The 16,464-nt window shown below is 40.9% G+C and overlaps 1 protein-coding gene across 1 annotated transcript; it reads left to right on the forward strand.

The window, feature by feature from the left end:
• The first annotated feature begins 4,061 nt into the window (after nt 1–4,061).
• On the forward strand, nt 4,062–15,939 carry LOC139716668 (uncharacterized). Its single transcript, XM_071628201.1, has 7 exons — nt 4,062–4,089; nt 6,518–6,813; nt 11,570–11,932; nt 12,973–13,075; nt 13,942–14,064; nt 14,898–15,071; nt 15,881–15,939. The coding sequence occupies exons 1-7, from the start codon at nt 4,062–4,064 to the stop codon at nt 15,937–15,939; spliced, it is 1,146 nt and encodes a 381-aa protein (XP_071484302.1).
• The last annotated feature ends 525 nt before the right edge of the window (nt 15,940–16,464 follow it).

Below are 16,464 nucleotides of genomic sequence, written 5' to 3' on the forward strand. Positions count from 1 at the left end.
CCCCCCCCCCCCCCCCCCCCCCCCCCACGCCCTTAGGACCCAGGAGAGGGCTGGGGAGAAGTCCAACACTTGTAATGGAGCCTGAATTGTACATGTTCATCTTCTTCTTGAAAACCTCAAGATGAATTTTGACCAAACTTAGCAGGTAGCATCCCTAGGGGGATAGAATCTCAATTCCTTCAAATGGGCACCATGTCCCTCTTGGGGGCCCCCTAGGGGGCCCACCCCCCCCCCCCCCCCCCCCACATTGAGGAATATTTAAAATCTTCTGCTCTAGAACCAGAAATGATAAAGCAAAGTTAATACCATGAGTTTGAACATTGATGACTTTAGTTCCAAGTTTGTTAATTGCAGATTCAGATCCAGGACTGCCTGCCCCCTCCCCCCCCCCCCCCCCCCCGAGTTGAGGGGGGGGGGGGGGGAGGGATCCATATGCAGACCTAAAGTTTCCAATGTTCTCAGGTAAGAGTGTGCAAGAATGCATGGAAGGTGAAATTGCGATACTCAGGTGAGCGCGTGACCCGCGGGTCTCTTGTTTTTCATTTGGTCTTTTTTCCCCCTGTGTTTCCCAGGTGTTTCAGAGGTGAAAAACTACAATTACTCCGTTACGATAAAATATTGCATCAGTGTTTTAAAGTGAACTTAAGCAGGGCTGTCATGCACAACAGTGTACATCACTGAAGGGCCTTTCACACATTTCATTATTGCTCTAACTATTATTATTATTACTACTACTACTATTGTTGTTGTTGCTAATTTTTTATTACTATCATCATCTTCATAATGATTATTATCCTCATCATTTATGTGATCACTGATATCATGCCATGTGTTACATTCAAGTGGCACAGCAGGTCCTACACAGTAGCATTGTCCATCAGCATTTTGGAAGACACTTTTTCAGCACAAAATTTTGTGATAACTCTATCAAATCACATTATTATGAGGACAATATTTTTGTGGTAAATGGAGTTTGTGCCCTTGTAATATTCATTGCATCTATATTTTGTGGCCAAAAAAAAAAAAGTATGAATTTTGATAAACAAATGTGTTGGAAGTGCTTCAAACAAGATGTTCAGTTTTCATTCACATAGATATAAAAATACATTGTAATATACATTTTGGTAGGTCCCTACATGATGTTCTGATATAATTGTATATGCTCAAACCCTAAACCAATTGTGGTTTGACAATGCAATATGTAGAAGGTCTCCACACTGAAATGGTATAGTGTTCTTTGTACTTGAAGTCATTAACCCTGTGACATTGATTCTTGGACTTTCACTTCAATATTTTTTCCCTGCAAATGTACAAGTTATTTGAAAGTGGTTGCATTTGTAAGGTTCTTTTAATTTACATGTTATAGTATTATTATCATAATTGTTCAATATGATAGGAGTATAATGTGTAGATGCCCAAATTGACTAATGACAGAATGCTGAGCAGTTTCTTTTTTCTTTTTTTTTCTGCAAATGATTACCTTACCTGTGTCAATTGGCAATCTTTGCTTTACAATTATTTCTATTATGACATTTTATATTTAAAAGATATAGGCCTACATGCAAGTAGCCAGCACACATTTGTTATCTCTACATTGTATATCACATCACATTACTGTGAGAGCAGTTTCTAAATACATGTAGCACATTTGCAATTAGAACCTGTGCTCATGATGCAACACCAAATGCAAATATACATGCAAAGATAAAAGAAAATGTAAGGTCAGTGTACCCTGGTACACACAACTTCTAATGTAGGTCCCATGTACACATGCAATTTATATGTGCACATGAAATTTGTATTTATGCATGGTAGTATAACGTAAGTGTAGGGATTTATTTTGAACCTTTTATTATAAGTATATCCCCCCTTCTTTTATTACAGGTACCACCCCTCTACACATAAATACGTCAACCCACACATACAGTAGTACCGGTATTCACATCCACATGCATCCACACACCCCACCTACAATTGTATCACAGACACACCACATATCACATGACATTTTCCACTCTTTCACTTCTCACCCATTGTTCCCTGTAATACTGAAATCATGCCTAAATCACCCAAGCCTGCACATCATTTACATATTATTATGAATATTTAGTTTTAACCTTTGTTTCTTTATTTGCATGTTTTGTTATGTTGATTTTGTGTATGCATATTTATGTAACAACCCACATTTACATGTAAACCCATGCCAAATTATGTGAAGAATAAACTGGCTACAAGTTAGTTAGCCAGGGGACTCCTTCCAAGTAACACATGTGTGCTGCCCTAGTTTGCTTTTAGTGTGATGAGTGCTAGAGAGCTAAGTGAACCCTAGCCCTACATAAGTAATGTGTTAGATTTAAATTCACTGAAATATCACAACAAGATATTACCTGTGTATACAGGCCTAGCTAATTGTTAAGCGTCAATTTACCAATGAGAAAAAAATGTGTTCTGATGATAAAAACCCAATCAGGGTTCTAGATAAAACTGAGTGAATGTTGTTGACCTATGTGGAAATAATTGACTTGAACAGATTATTCCTTGTGTCTTGATTTTCTCCTTGTATAGGTGAACAAGACATTGCATCATGCATGGTTGCATTGTACATACGATAAATAAGAAAATGTATAAGATAGCCTCAGAAATTGTTGGATTGGTTATTAGACTATTACAGGTGTCACATTATTCAGTCTAGAAGACTGAAAATGATCTGATTCCCAACATTTTTGTGTGTATCTGTGAAATAATTCCAATTAACCCTATTTATACAGAAAATAGGTAAGGCCTAAGCCATACCAATGACCAACTTTCTAACCTAGTATGTGCATGTGTCAATTGTGAAGAAAATCATCCACAATAAATGTTACAACTATTAAAGTCACATGAAATTACAAATACATGACAAGTTGTACCGGTAATAAAAATGAACTATTAGTTAGTTCCAATGCAAGTTTAGATATAACATTGTACCGGATACTTCGAATTCTCTGGCCTACTCGGTACTTGTGTTTCAAATCTTTGAAGAAAAAAAAAATGGGTTTGCCATGAAGATTGCATTGAATTGCATGTACATGTAATAACACAACCCGTTTGTGTTTCATGTAATAATTACATGAATTGTAAATTATTGTAAATTGAGATTTCGTTGATTTTTTTTTTTTCTACGTAGCCCGACCAGACGCCGTGCGAAGCACGGCAGTTACTGCGTACATGGTACCGACCTAGCGCTGGGCCGGCTGTGTCCGTCCTTACCCGGAAAAGTTTCTATATGTACGTACACGCACAGCCCAGTCGCTGTACATATAGGCCCGCCCGGCGTCTGGTCGGGCTACGTATTACTTTACCGCATTCACCTATCCCGCTTTCGGTACTTCTCAACGAAGAATCTTGTAATAAATGGAGTTTGATGGCTTTTAGGATACGTAGCCTACCGAGTCTTCTGACGATAGAACTAGCTCTCATAATATCTTGGAAGAAGGACATGTGAATCTGAAAAGGAGGAGTCCTTTGATTTTAGGTTAGCGCTCTCATCAAATGAAAACACGCAAGATCGTACAGCAGCTCGAGCTTAGAAGCACTAGCACTGGACACTGTGTATGATGATGCGAGTTATGGCAAGTGAAGTGCGGCCAGCGCTCGCCGCGCCCATAGCACAGCCAGCCGTAGAGCTAGCCACAATTGCTCTACGTATAACTACTAGTAGTTCCGCAGCTCACTCGGCATGTTGGCTTGATTTCGCTGTAAGTTGGCTTGATGTTCGCAGTCAACAAGCAGTATTCCGCAATTCAAATACGTATCGCCATCGTATCGAAGGGTCTTTTTCCAGAAAAGTATGTTTTGTTTTTCGCTTTTTAAAACATTTGAGAAGATTCCGATTTCCAAGATATTTTCACACATGTTAAGTTACATATCTACCTTTCATTTTATACCCAAAGCACCTTCTCTTTCGCATGTTTTGCACAACCGAACACTCATCCCCAGTCCCTTTAACTACGAGTGGGGACCCCCCCCCCCCCCCCCCCCCCCCCCGGCTCGTGGTTAGAGTGCTAACCATAAGATTTCTCATGGCTCTTAACATCAGCAAACCTCGAGGTTAGCTAACTACGAGTGCGTCTTCACGGTCCCTAACTACAAGCTCTAACCTCGAGGTTTCCTAACCTCGAGGTTACGGCTTGCCGTCTGAACGTAACTACTGAGTCTTCACCCAACGCTCTTACGACAAATAAAAAAATTTACAGCTGATGCTTATAGCTTTCAAACAAACCTCTTTTCACTTCCTGGTTCCATTCATCAATTTCACATTTCACAGAATGTGCTTTCCCAGGTTGCCTTTTAAGTGGGAAACACACAAATTTGTCATTTTCCTTGTGTCAGGCTCATAATATGTTCAATTGTACCAGGATATGCCAGGGGGCGTGGCGGGTCACTTTGTGTGTATTCTGAGAAGAACATTAAACTGGTTCCTCTGATAAGAAAGAAGATACATGTACTTACAGTGTGTCCAAGAGACATTAGGCATCATCTAGAGTCGGTAAACATAAAGCACAGTGTCTATTGTTGCATTGTCTGTGCTTTTCTTTTTTTTTCTTCTTCTTATTTTCATGCCTCTGTAGCATGGGTGTTGCAGGGATTTTTATATTGGGGTTAGCTGTTGTTCATCAGTCTTCGTCTCGTTTTTTTTTGGGGGGGGGGATGGATATCATGCCGTTCAGATTATGGTTGTGCATATATTGCATACTATGTACATTGTACTATGTGGCTATTTACAAAAATGTTCACATGAGTAAACATGAAAATGTCATTGTTTATGATCAGATTTTATCTGACCATAATAGTTTTGTGTTTGAAATTAGGTTTGAACTTTTGGATATATTGTTAGACAGTACTATTAGTTGACTATTTCTGCTGGAAGGTTTGAGAGTACTTAACATGACAATCCTTGCACAAGCCATGCGATAGTGCCAAAATATGTGATGTAAATTCACTAGCCATCTGCAGAAATGGCGGGGATGATAACCTGAAGAGAGTTTAGTTATTTATGATCATTGAGGTCAGGGATATGTCAAATTGATCTTTGCATATTATATAAAAAAACTGATTATGCATTAGTCTAATGTAGTACACTTCCTTTGCCATTCTATAGAATAATAACAACAGAGTATCAGAAAACTATACCATGTACTGTAGAGATTATTCAGCCCTTATTCACATCATAAGAACTAAAATACACTACAAATTTTCTTGTTTGTTCTATTTTTTTTTTTTTTGGGGGGGGGGGGTTAGATTGCAATCTGGGAAGGAGCATTTTTTTTTTTGCCTGTGGTTTGCCTGTATGTTATAATGTACACAGGCCTCGAATTAACCGACGGCCACCGACGGCCATGGCCGACGGCCACCGACGGCCATGGCCGTCGGTGCCCCTCTCGTTGGCCGCACTGCCTTTTGTTTTTTGATCAAAGTTACGGCCAAAAAAATGTGCCCTTTTCCTTGGGGCCGTGGTGCCCTTTTAGAATGAAAGTTATTATTTATGACGTATAATATGCCCTTTCTCAAAGTCTACACTTTAATAAGCTTGAACAACTTTCCTGATCTCAAATATCATACCTTTAGTTCACTCGCGTCCCAATATATCCGATTCAAACTCAAAGTATCTTTCCGCGATACGAGACGACGTGTATGTACATGTACGCCCGACCGGCTTTTACCGTCCCGACTGCCTCCGCAGCGCAGCGGCCATAGAGTTACTAGGCTAGGCAGCGCATATTCAGATAGAGTAGTAAAGAGTGAACACCAAGTTCACCAAGAAAAAAGAAAAATCCCACGATGCCAAGGTGCCAGACTGGGGAATGGGGAGGGGTGGAGAGAGAGAGACCAATCAACAGAAGAAACCGCACACGCGCGCGCAAATTCCTTCGCCTTGTGGTTTTGTCAGCCAGCTGTCGGAATGTGCTTTGAAGTTACATGGCAGCCTGGCCTGACTGGCCTGAAAGGGTGTCGAGTTTCAATCAATACCTACTGTTGTTTTATTCATGTTTTAAAAAATGCTGTTTCACCTAGGATAGAAACGCGGAAATCGGGAATGTGTTACAGCCGTAGGGAAGAGGTTTTTGTTGTGCGTTGCACTTTGTGTGTGTGTGTGTGTGTGTGTGTGTGTGTGTGTGTTTGTTTGTTTTTCTCGGTTTTTTTCTTCTTTCTTTTTTTCATAAACACCCAACATATGCCCTTTCCAATGTGGCCTTGGTGCCCCTCTGACTGACCTAAGTGCCCTGGCCGCTTGGAAAAAGTGCCCTTTTCTAAATGGCCTTGCCCCTCCAAAATCCTATTTCGAGGCCTGATGTACAGTTATTAATCACATGCGCCTTGTGTGAAGTACGGAAGCAAATGACACTTTATACCAGATAATTGGAAAATAGGCCTGCTTTATGAAAATACTGTCACTTTAATATGAGCTTTAGTATTAATCAGTCTTTCTCATTCTGCTTCTTCATATTTTTTTTAAAATCCTCAATCCATCTCTCAGGTGAAGGGTGGATCACTCCGATCTCCAAGAAGGAGCGTAAGCAGAACAAGCAGAATGCCGTGCAGAAGGACGGCGGCAACCAGAGCTCCAGCAGCAGACTCTCCCCTAGGTCTGCAAAGGTGACTGGGACGGGTGATGCAGGCGTGCACAGGGCCCGACCTGCAGCTGCCGCTGAGCAAACTCCTGTGGCGGAGTCTACGAAGGCGGCCGAGCCAGCCGTCGTCGCTTCTAAAGCTCACAATCAGAGTGCGGAGTCCGGCGGGAAAGCTGCCGAATCCAAGAAGGCGCGGGAGGATGTGAGCGAGGTACACCGTACTAAAAACAGCTTTTAAACCATTGTTTACCATTGGGAGCAGTGATTAAAAACATGTTCGAGTTATCACATTTGATGCATATGTATAGTTCAGTTTAATATCACAAAACATCCTTTATATAAAAATTTGGCAATAAAGCCACAAATATAAAGGAGATAATCACTAATTTTCTAAATAAACCATAACATAGACAGTTTATTCTAGAAACAATTTTAATGAAACTGTTGTTCACATTTTTTATATTCAACAATACTTAATGATTATACTGATTAACACTTTTACATGGAGCCACAACTCACATTTTAAAACTAATTTGAAGCACTAAAGCTGTTTTTGTTTGTTTGTTTTTTTCATCTGCAAATGGTAAATAGTGGCTTAAAGCCTCATTCAGTCATACGGACACTGCAAACATTTTTGACGGCTTTCGTGCAGCAAAACGTCAGATTGCAATTTATAAGAATGAAACTCTATTTATACACACTTGAACACATGACGGACAGTTAAAAGTACAGGAGAAGTCACATATTTCCCACACTCAGATTTGACGTTGTTTTCTGCTTGAATCAGGTGTTGATGGTAACAATTGTGCTGTATCGTATATGCGGCAAGGTCAGTCATATTGGTATGTAGAGGTCCTGAAAAGGCCACTTTGGATATACAAATTGTATGACCTCACTGTCGCTCCCTAGAATCAGCAAATGTGTTTGGCTGTTCTAAGAAAGTGCTGTATTGTTTCTCCATAAGTTACGTTCACAAGCAGTTGCCAAACTTGAAGTTTAGGTCGAAAACGTGACTGTCAATGATTAGCTCTACTCGTGAATTCACAACGCGGGTTCATACGCACACCTAAACTTTAAGTTAAACTTACGAGCAAATCCCACTCGATGATTACACTGGAAGTGCAGAGTCTTTGCGAGATGACCTTATGCCCATATGGAATAGCGCAGCGGGAGGTTGACCCGGATGCGAACAAAAAGCAAGGTTCATGCTAACTCACAAGCTCATCGATTATTGTGTCCACACGGAGCGAAACTACAAGTGGGGACCCCCTCGTGGCTCGTGGAGAGCGCGTAAACCCTAAGATGTCTCATGGTTCTAATCATTGACTAAACTTTAAGATTGCTAACTTTCGAGTGCGTCCACATGGTGCTAAACTACGAGCTAATCACTGAGAGTTAAGTTTTTGACTAAACTTTAAAGTTTAGGAACAGCGTGTGAACCTAACTATTTTCACTCTTAGCTTGATAACACATCATTTTCTTGCCATCAAGGTCAATAGATTTTTGTCTTTCCATGTGCCTTTTTATCGCATAGATTGTATGGGTAATGTACAGAAGTAATGGCATATCAGTTGTGCACATTTGAAAGTAAAACTTGAGGAATTTGTGTGAAATCAGTTTGTGGTCATGTCCCTTCAGACGTAAGTGATCGCCACTTGTGAGTACAGTGTATCCCTGGAAGTCTGTGACGCATGCATGATATTTTATAAACTAGGACGTGCAGACCGAGTGATTGATGGAGGAAATGCTGTGAAGTGGATTTTCTTTCGTTAGCATTTTGACGGACAATGAACTATTTGTTTTGCCCCGATTGAAGTCCGCTGGAATGGACACTCAAATACAATCGATTATCAGGGGAAATTAGTACAGGGATCCTTCCTCGAGGCATGGGAGTATATGCATAGGCGTGATTGAACGTGTGCATGTACATTTCAAATTGCTTTCATGCGCCAACACAAGGTGTAAACTGAGAAGCAAGCAAGCCTCAGCACTGAGCGGAACTTGATATGTGTCCGGAGATTCTGCGGTGTGTGTAGAATGAAAAGACACTTCAGAAATATTTTGCTTGGATGCTGTCCACGTTGAAATGAAAACAGTTTGGCTTGCACCGATGCTTAGTTTTTACGAAGGGACTCGGCTATCGTATTAAGCAGAATCCGGTTTTATTCACGGCTTTGAGCTTGGATATCATGTTGTGTTTCTGTCGACATAGTCTATATATGTGTGTTTGTGTGCATGTGTGTGTTTGGGGGGGGGGGGGTTGGTGATGCAGGAGGCACAAAACATTTGTTCTTTTGCATTTTCATCTCCCCAAGTTGGGTGGCACATAAATTTGAAGTGCATTTTCAATGCCTAAACATGTACATAATTGCATGATAACGAAAAAGGTCAAAGCAAGGGGGGGGGGGGGGGGGGGTTCCTTGGAGGCTTGTCAAACTCGGCTCTTATTGGTATCTATACATTTATGCCAACTACTACTCATAATGCAGTCATATTATATGACAGATCCATTTCTGTTGACATTGTTTGCTATCATTTGGTTGGAGAGGGAAACGTCCAAGTGTCGTGAAGTACAATTGTACAGTATTAAAATGCATTTGCCTCATGATAGCTGCGCAGTGATTCCAAGTGATGCAGACCCAAAGCAAATGCTGCTATCAGTATGCAATTCTCTTCATTGAACTGTCACTAAGATTTTTATGCCTCCGCCACGAAGTGGTGCCGGAGGCATTATGTTTTCGGGTTGTCCGTCCGTCCGTACGTCCGTCCGTACGACCGTCCGCTTTCGTTTACATGATAACTTGAGTAATATTTACTGGAATTTTACCAAACTTGGTCCAAGTATGAAGTATGATGGGGCAACTATTTGATTAGATTTGGGGTGAAATCGGCTAAAGGTCAAAGGTCAAGGTCAAATCATGAAATTGTATCCGTTTACGTGATAACTCAAGACTGGATGGAGCAAATTTCACCAAACTCTGTTGGAGGATGATGTATGATGGGACAATTGATTAGTTTTTCAGTGAAATCGGACAAAGGTCAAAGATCAAGGTCAAATCCTAAAATTTATCTGTTTACGTGATAACTCAAAACTGGATGAAGCAGCTTTCACCAAACCTGGTCCAAGGATGATGTACAATATGATGGGACAATTAGTTGAGTAGATTTTAGTGACATTGGCAAGAGGTCAAAGGTCAAAAGGTCAAGGTCAAATGCTACAAATGTTGCAATTTCCCCCATATCTATGCAATGCCCAAAGGTATTTTCTTGAAACTTGGTGTGGACATGTACTACTGCGTAAAGATTCTCCAGAGAGATTTTCATGTCATAAGGTCAAAGGTCAAAAGGTCAAAGGTTAGATGAAAATGTTGCAATATCACTTTTCTCGCAAATGGTTCAATGTATCTTCGTGGAACTTGGTACATACGCATGTACTGACTGGCAGGGATTATCTAGGGAATTTAGGGGTCATGGGTCGATAGTCAGGGTCAAAGGTCAAGGTCAACTCCTCAAAATGTTACTATTTCCCTCATATACTAGTATATGCAATGCTTGCATTATTAGTTTCAAAACTTAATACATGCATTACGTAATGTAGATTCTCCGGGAAATTTCGAGCCAGAAGGTCAAAGGTCAAAGGTTAAGGGTCAAAGGCCAGGTTTCAATGCCCTCCCCCCCAAAAAAAATAAATAAATAAAAAAAATAAAAATCTATATTGTACCGTCATTACACTCTTTCTTCATACCTTGGAAATTACTCATTGCATTATATACTTATAAAAAGGTCCGTCAGAATTCAAGTAAAAATTCTCAATTCCCCAAATATGAGTACCTGCACTCTTAGAAAATTATAACAAACCCACAAGACATTTCTGACAAACCTGTCATTTCAATGTTTTGCCAGTTATGTGAAACTGTCATGGATCACACATTGTGAAACATTGTACTATACGCCTATTTGGAGAATCATGCATTATGGCGGAGGCATCAGTCGCCATAGCAACATTTCTATTTTTTTTTTTTGAAGGTCAGCCACTTTTCAGCTGTCTTTACAATCTTTTCTAGGGGATGAGCTACTGCTGTATTCAACTGCTTTTTAACATTTCTTGGAAGGCTAGTTACTGATGTATTCTGCTATCCTTGAGATCTTTCCTAGAAAGGCAGCTACTGCTATTTTCATCTATCTTTATGCTCTTTTATGAGAGGTTAGACCAAACCGGCATGGCAATGAAAGCTATCACGCAAAGGTCCATCAGAGAAATGAGCTCTTGGTGCTTTTTGTGCCATGGTCGGTTGATGTAACTTCCAAACTTTGTCTGATCTGTGTTAAATGCTATGAGTCATGAGTAACAATCAAATTAATCCAAGGTATGAAATGAAAAGTAGAGGTTTTCTGTTGCTACATGTACATTTGTTCAAGTTGGGTGCTGCTGTGCTCTACTTTATATTTTGGTATTGTAGCTTCCTGTTGTCATGTCTACATGTACTCTTTGATAGCTGATCCTGCCGATTGAATCAGTGTGCTGCTACACTTCTTAAATCCTCCACTGCCATTCCTGATTATTGCCATGTTGCTTACTGATTTATGCATTCTGTCTTGCCTCCTCCAAAAGGACCAGGCAGAGAATTTTGAGACTTCTTACGTAAAAATGTGACATTCAGGACTTGCAATACTTTGTACAAGGTTGTTCAAAAGTACGGTATATGATTCTTCACTTGCTTTTAATCCAATGTTTTGATTTTTGCATGCCCTGTTTGGTACAGTTACATCCTGAAAATAGACCTACACAGATCATTGAAGAATTTTTCATCTTGATTTCCAGTTATCTAGAAATGAAGGCCCATTACCATCATCTTGAGAGAATGAAAGTTTAGGACAGTTTCAAATAGTACTCTGTTGATCACAGTGTGCCTGAAGAAGATGGTTAATGCCGATATGAATGCTGTTTGCAATTTCAGAAAGTGGAGCAGGCAGCCATCGAAGAGACAAAGCCTGAGAAGCAAGATGCCAAGAAGTCAACCGAGACGCCGGCACCTTCCTCCCCTCCTGCCGCCGTGGAATCTCCCTCCACCACCAGCAAGAGCTCCAGGAAGAAGAAGAAAGCTGCTGCGGCCGCCGCAGCCATCGCTGAGCTCGCCGCAGAGACGGCTGCGGAACCGGAGGTGGCCATAGCCGACCCACAGGAGCCACCGAGCGAGAGCCAGGCGGAACCGGCCAAGGATGCGGCGGCACCGCCAGCGGAAGTCGAGGCGAAGGCGGAGGACGCTGAAGAAGAATTCACGGTGACAAAGTCCAAGAAGAGCAAGAAGAAGAAAGGAAAGGTATGGCCTGAAAGCTCCTACCAACTGAGCTCACATTGGCACATAAAACCTCACCGTAAGGTAGTGCACAAACAAATACTTGCATTGCAAATTTGAAGACCGTGGGTCTGTTTCATATTACATTAAAATCTTTACATAAATCTCAGAATAGCCAAAGTCGCTCATATGTAGCTATGTAGAGAAGTAGAATGCATTTCCTGAAGTATCTCATTAGTGTTTCTTAAGAGCTTAAAGTCTCTCATAAGACTTTCATGAAATGTACCCCATGTCATATTACATTACGCAGTTTTGGCTTACGTGTAGTAACTAATATTTGCTAATTAGGTGCATTGTTTTACTTTCTCATTATATGCCATCCCTTACACTGTGAATGCTTGTTTGTGAATAGACTTAATTGTCAATTAAAATCTCAGATGTTGGTCTTCAAAACGAGAAACTACTCCCACTGACCTTTGATTTTCACATGTGGTATCTGGAGCACAGTGGTATCTATGGCAAAGCACAATTTACGATTTGAACAGCGGGCGAGTGTAACATTTACAGGAAATATTTGGGAGCTGAATCATGCAAGCACTCTTAAGACCAGCACGCGTATTTTGTACTTAAAGACCTTTAGGCAGCCAAAGGGGCAATTTCTGTAGTATTTTAGTCGAATGTGTGGCTTTGGCTTTGACTATTATTGTATCTCTTCCCCCCTTTCAGAAAAATTGAGCCCTGCCATTCTTTGTGGCTATATTCAGATAATTTTCTCTTCCCATTGAACTTGCTTGCAGGTTTGTTTGAAAGCCATACCCTGTCACTGTTTGTCACAGCTAGTTTAGGGGAACCTCATGTGGTAAAATTGCAAAAAAATTGCTTTAAAACGAGGGACTCCAGTTTTCAAGTAAAAGCCTAAATTCAGGTCCTGGTGATATCGAAAGTTCAAGCCCTGTCGTTAACTAAGTAGCGTCATTTACGTGTAGATGTATTTCAGGCCCTCTCATTCTAATTGGTATTCCTGTTTACACCTTTTCATGATAAAATGCATCCTTCAACCCAAGGCCAACCAAGAGACTCAGCCCACTCCCTCAACTCCGCCTGAAGCAGCCGCCGAGCCTGCCACCCAGGGCGCGTCCGCCGAAAGCCCCGGGGAAGAGAAGAAAGGTATGTGCGGTTTATGAACCAAACAGACAAAGTCGGCGATGTGTGGTATCGATGATATCAAACTGGAAGCATACAGAATGATCCCTACTACCCTGTTTCTGTCTTCCTTTGTTTCTACTTGATAGATGAAAAGTTATGTAAAGGTGTGTGAGTACCCTGTTTATATACAACATTAAGAGTTTCTACTTTATGAAACTGTTATATGGATTCTAATCAGTTGATTGGCTGAGAGTGATCACATTACACATCTTTACTTTTGACTGCCATGTCCCCCGGGCATAAGTTTTAACCATTGACCGCGTACTAATGAACGGTACTAACGACTGCTCAGAGATACGCGTGTGACTGCGGCTTGCTGTATTCACTTTCAATGACATCACAAATGCATACGTTAGCGATGCACACTCAGTCACCTACTAGTATTTACTGTGAACAAGTTTGTGTTCAGTACCAGTGTGTTTGAGGCATTTCTTCGGACAAGTTCTACATGTAGCTGACTGGCATTTACCCTTAAAATAAGGTAAATGAAAAATAGCTCGTAAGAACCATTTATAAAGCAAATGATGCACAGGTTAAGTTTGGGACGTTAATGGAGATGCAGCTCACTCTTGGGTATTCACAATATTGTGCAACATGCACTCGTTACACTGTAAAAACCCTCAAGAGGGCTGCGTCTCCACTAACGCCCTCTCACGTGTGCATTATTTGCATAATAAATCTCTCACCTAAAGTTATAAGAAAGAATCATCGCTTGGTCAAACTTCTGTAAAGGTTGGATATAAAACTGACCTCTTTTTTTGTGTCCACAGAAACTGTGTTACGACCTTCCATATAAAAAAATGAATCCTTTCTCTTTTTGTGTACAGGCTCCCCTAAGAAGACCGGAGGTTCACCCAGTAAGGCAGCCAAGAAGGCCGCTGCAAAAGAAGCGAAGCAAAAGCCCAGCCAGCAACCTGCAGAGACGAATAAACCAAGTGACAGTGCTAAAGGTAGACCACTAGTCTCACCTCAAGGACGTTGTTTATCAGAGTGCAGCAACGACACATCATACCCAAATTGATTCTGATAGATAGAGTGAATTTTTTACAAGTGGTAGAAATTTGTACAAAGTTTTTTTTTCAGCCAAGTGAAGTTTGTGAATTCCTTCAATTTTGTAACCTTTGGTGGTTTGTCTTTTATTTTCTTTATTTGAGCTCGCTTGGCTCCATGATTGAGGAGAGATTGAGATAAAAGTAAAGTTTTGGTTGCTATTTTTTTATTGATCGCCCACATAGATGCAAATTGGCTCAAGTTCAATATTTGAAGTCAGATTTAAAATGGAGATGAAACCGACTTGCCGCAGATCTTAAAATAGAAATGGCATGTCTGTCCATGTCTTCCTGTTTATGTTTGGGTTTTGTTTCACTTTGCTGCAAAATCATTTAGGAAAAGAGACACAACCATGAGAAAAAAAGTAATGAAGGTTATTATAGCTCACATTAACCATAATTTGTCGTTTTGGTTGTCATGTATTATCAAAGAAATAACCTCAAAGACATCAGCCTGCCCTCAAAAAGACTTAGCAAATAAATTTGTACTTATTGCAAGCCAAAATAATTACAGTTACTGCAACTACAGATACCATACTAACTGGTTTATTACCCGGTACCATCATGATCACTTCAGTACTTCACTGTTAGTTGTAAGTGGTAATTTGTCTTCAAATGCCCCTATGAAATGGGACTTTGGTATCCTGAAGTGTGTATGAAGAATATACTTCAACATACGTAATGTGGAAAGTGTGTCTGTATGTTTAATGCATTTGTGTTTCCCGTTTCATCAGAAATCTTGCCAGAGCCTGAAATGAAGTCACCGGTCGTGGCAACGCCCACGGAAGAGAGATTGGTGGCCGCTCCCACTGCCAGTGCACAGACAGCCAGCCCAGATGCACAAGCCAGCAAAGAGGAGCCCTCATCGGACCAGCAAGAAGGGGCCACAGTCTCGGGAGGGGCTGGGGGTAAGGAGATTTGTGCTGTGGTGCCAAGCAGAAATGATCTCAGTAGAAAAGAGTCTGATGTTCACATTCTTCCATTTACGATTATGGAAATACAGAAATTTTTTCTATGGTTTTATTTTGGCAAATTTCGCGAATAGGCTCTTCAGCCAGACGGAAAATGACAATTGCATGACAATACTGACAAAATGGGGAAAAAAGTTTTTGTCTTCTAGTCCATGAAAGCACTTTTAAGAATTCAAATAAATGAATTCTGGCATGAAGTTGTTTCTGTTGCAACTAATTGTCAAGTTGCCTTTCATTAACGTAAATAAGCAGTGATTATTCAGTGTTTTATTGGTAGCTATGATTACCATATTTGCTGGCGATAAGGCCACGCTATTTTTAACAAAAATAAAGCAGTAAAGTCAGGATGAGGCGTATACGCCAGCGCAAGCAAATTATTGTATTGTCTTTCCAACTCAAGAGAATAACCTGCCTAACCGACACACATAAGCATGTATGGGACTATGCAATGTGGGATTGTTATTGTTATTGTTAGAAAACGTGTTGAAACATGTAGAAATAACAAAGTTTCTTATAAGATGTAACGTAGAAAAGTAATAAAGCTTTGATCAGAGCAAAATCCCTCTAAATTTGATTTTCTGTTTTTAGTCATCAATGTCGGGATGCAACCTTGTGACCCTATCACCAGTACGACAGTCAACAGATTTTTAAGTGAATTGACATGAGCTGAAAAACTATATTTCAGACTTTAAATCATGTACATGTATGATTCTTTCCTAATGACGCCTCTGTTAATGTTCTTCCAGATGACTGGGTGGAGGCCAAGCCGGTGAAGAAGAGGAAAAAGGTCAGAAAGGATGTTTGACCCCCTGACCTGCCACTCCTCTGTGCCTTTCCATTATGACCTCTGAACCCCGGGTGTGCCTTCAGCAAGGGGGAAAAGAGTGAGAAAACTAAGACGTACAGATTAAATAAGAAATACAGGCATCGGGGATCAGCACAAGATGGCCACGGAATAAAACAGTGATGTGGTGAAATGCGCGTCAACGCAGGATCAAGTTTCGGTGGAGGGATAGATGATGCCGCGGCGTGACCTGCGCTCGTTTTGATGATTCCAGCACACAACGGATTGTTCAACCGCCTGTTGCGTGGTGGCGCTTTATGTTTGTTTTATTTGTTTGTTTGTTCATAAGTGTGATGATGCGTTCCAAATGCGTTTCTCCCCTGGTGTCTCCTGTCTAATTCAGCCGCCTTTGAATCGGTCGTCGTTCAAACATCCGTCGCAACTCGTGAGACGGAACTGTAATTAGCTATAGAAACTTGTCCTCGAGCTTTAAACAGACAAGGCGGGTTCTGCCGTTGGATCAAGGGACGCCTTGCATGCTACCAT

The sequence above is a fragment of the Diadema antillarum genome, unplaced genomic scaffold, assembly GCF_040938485.1.
Source record: "Diadema antillarum isolate AM-2024a unplaced genomic scaffold, OU_Dant_1.0 scf00000007, whole genome shotgun sequence".
NCBI classification, from domain to species: domain Eukaryota; kingdom Metazoa; phylum Echinodermata; class Echinoidea; order Diadematoida; family Diadematidae; genus Diadema; species Diadema antillarum.

Bases quoted from the DNA above. Each gene is read 5' to 3' on its own strand.
- LOC139716668 (XM_071628201.1), top strand. From the start codon at position 4,062: ATGGCTCTTAACATCAGCAAACCTCGAG. The intron at 4,090-6,517 runs GTTAGCTAACTA...TCCATCTCTCAG, and splicing joins TAACATCAGCAAACCTCGAG to GTGAAGGGTGGATCACTCCG. The intron at 13,076-13,941 runs GTATGTGCGGTT...TTTTGTGTACAG, and splicing joins CCCCGGGGAAGAGAAGAAAG to GCTCCCCTAAGAAGACCGGA.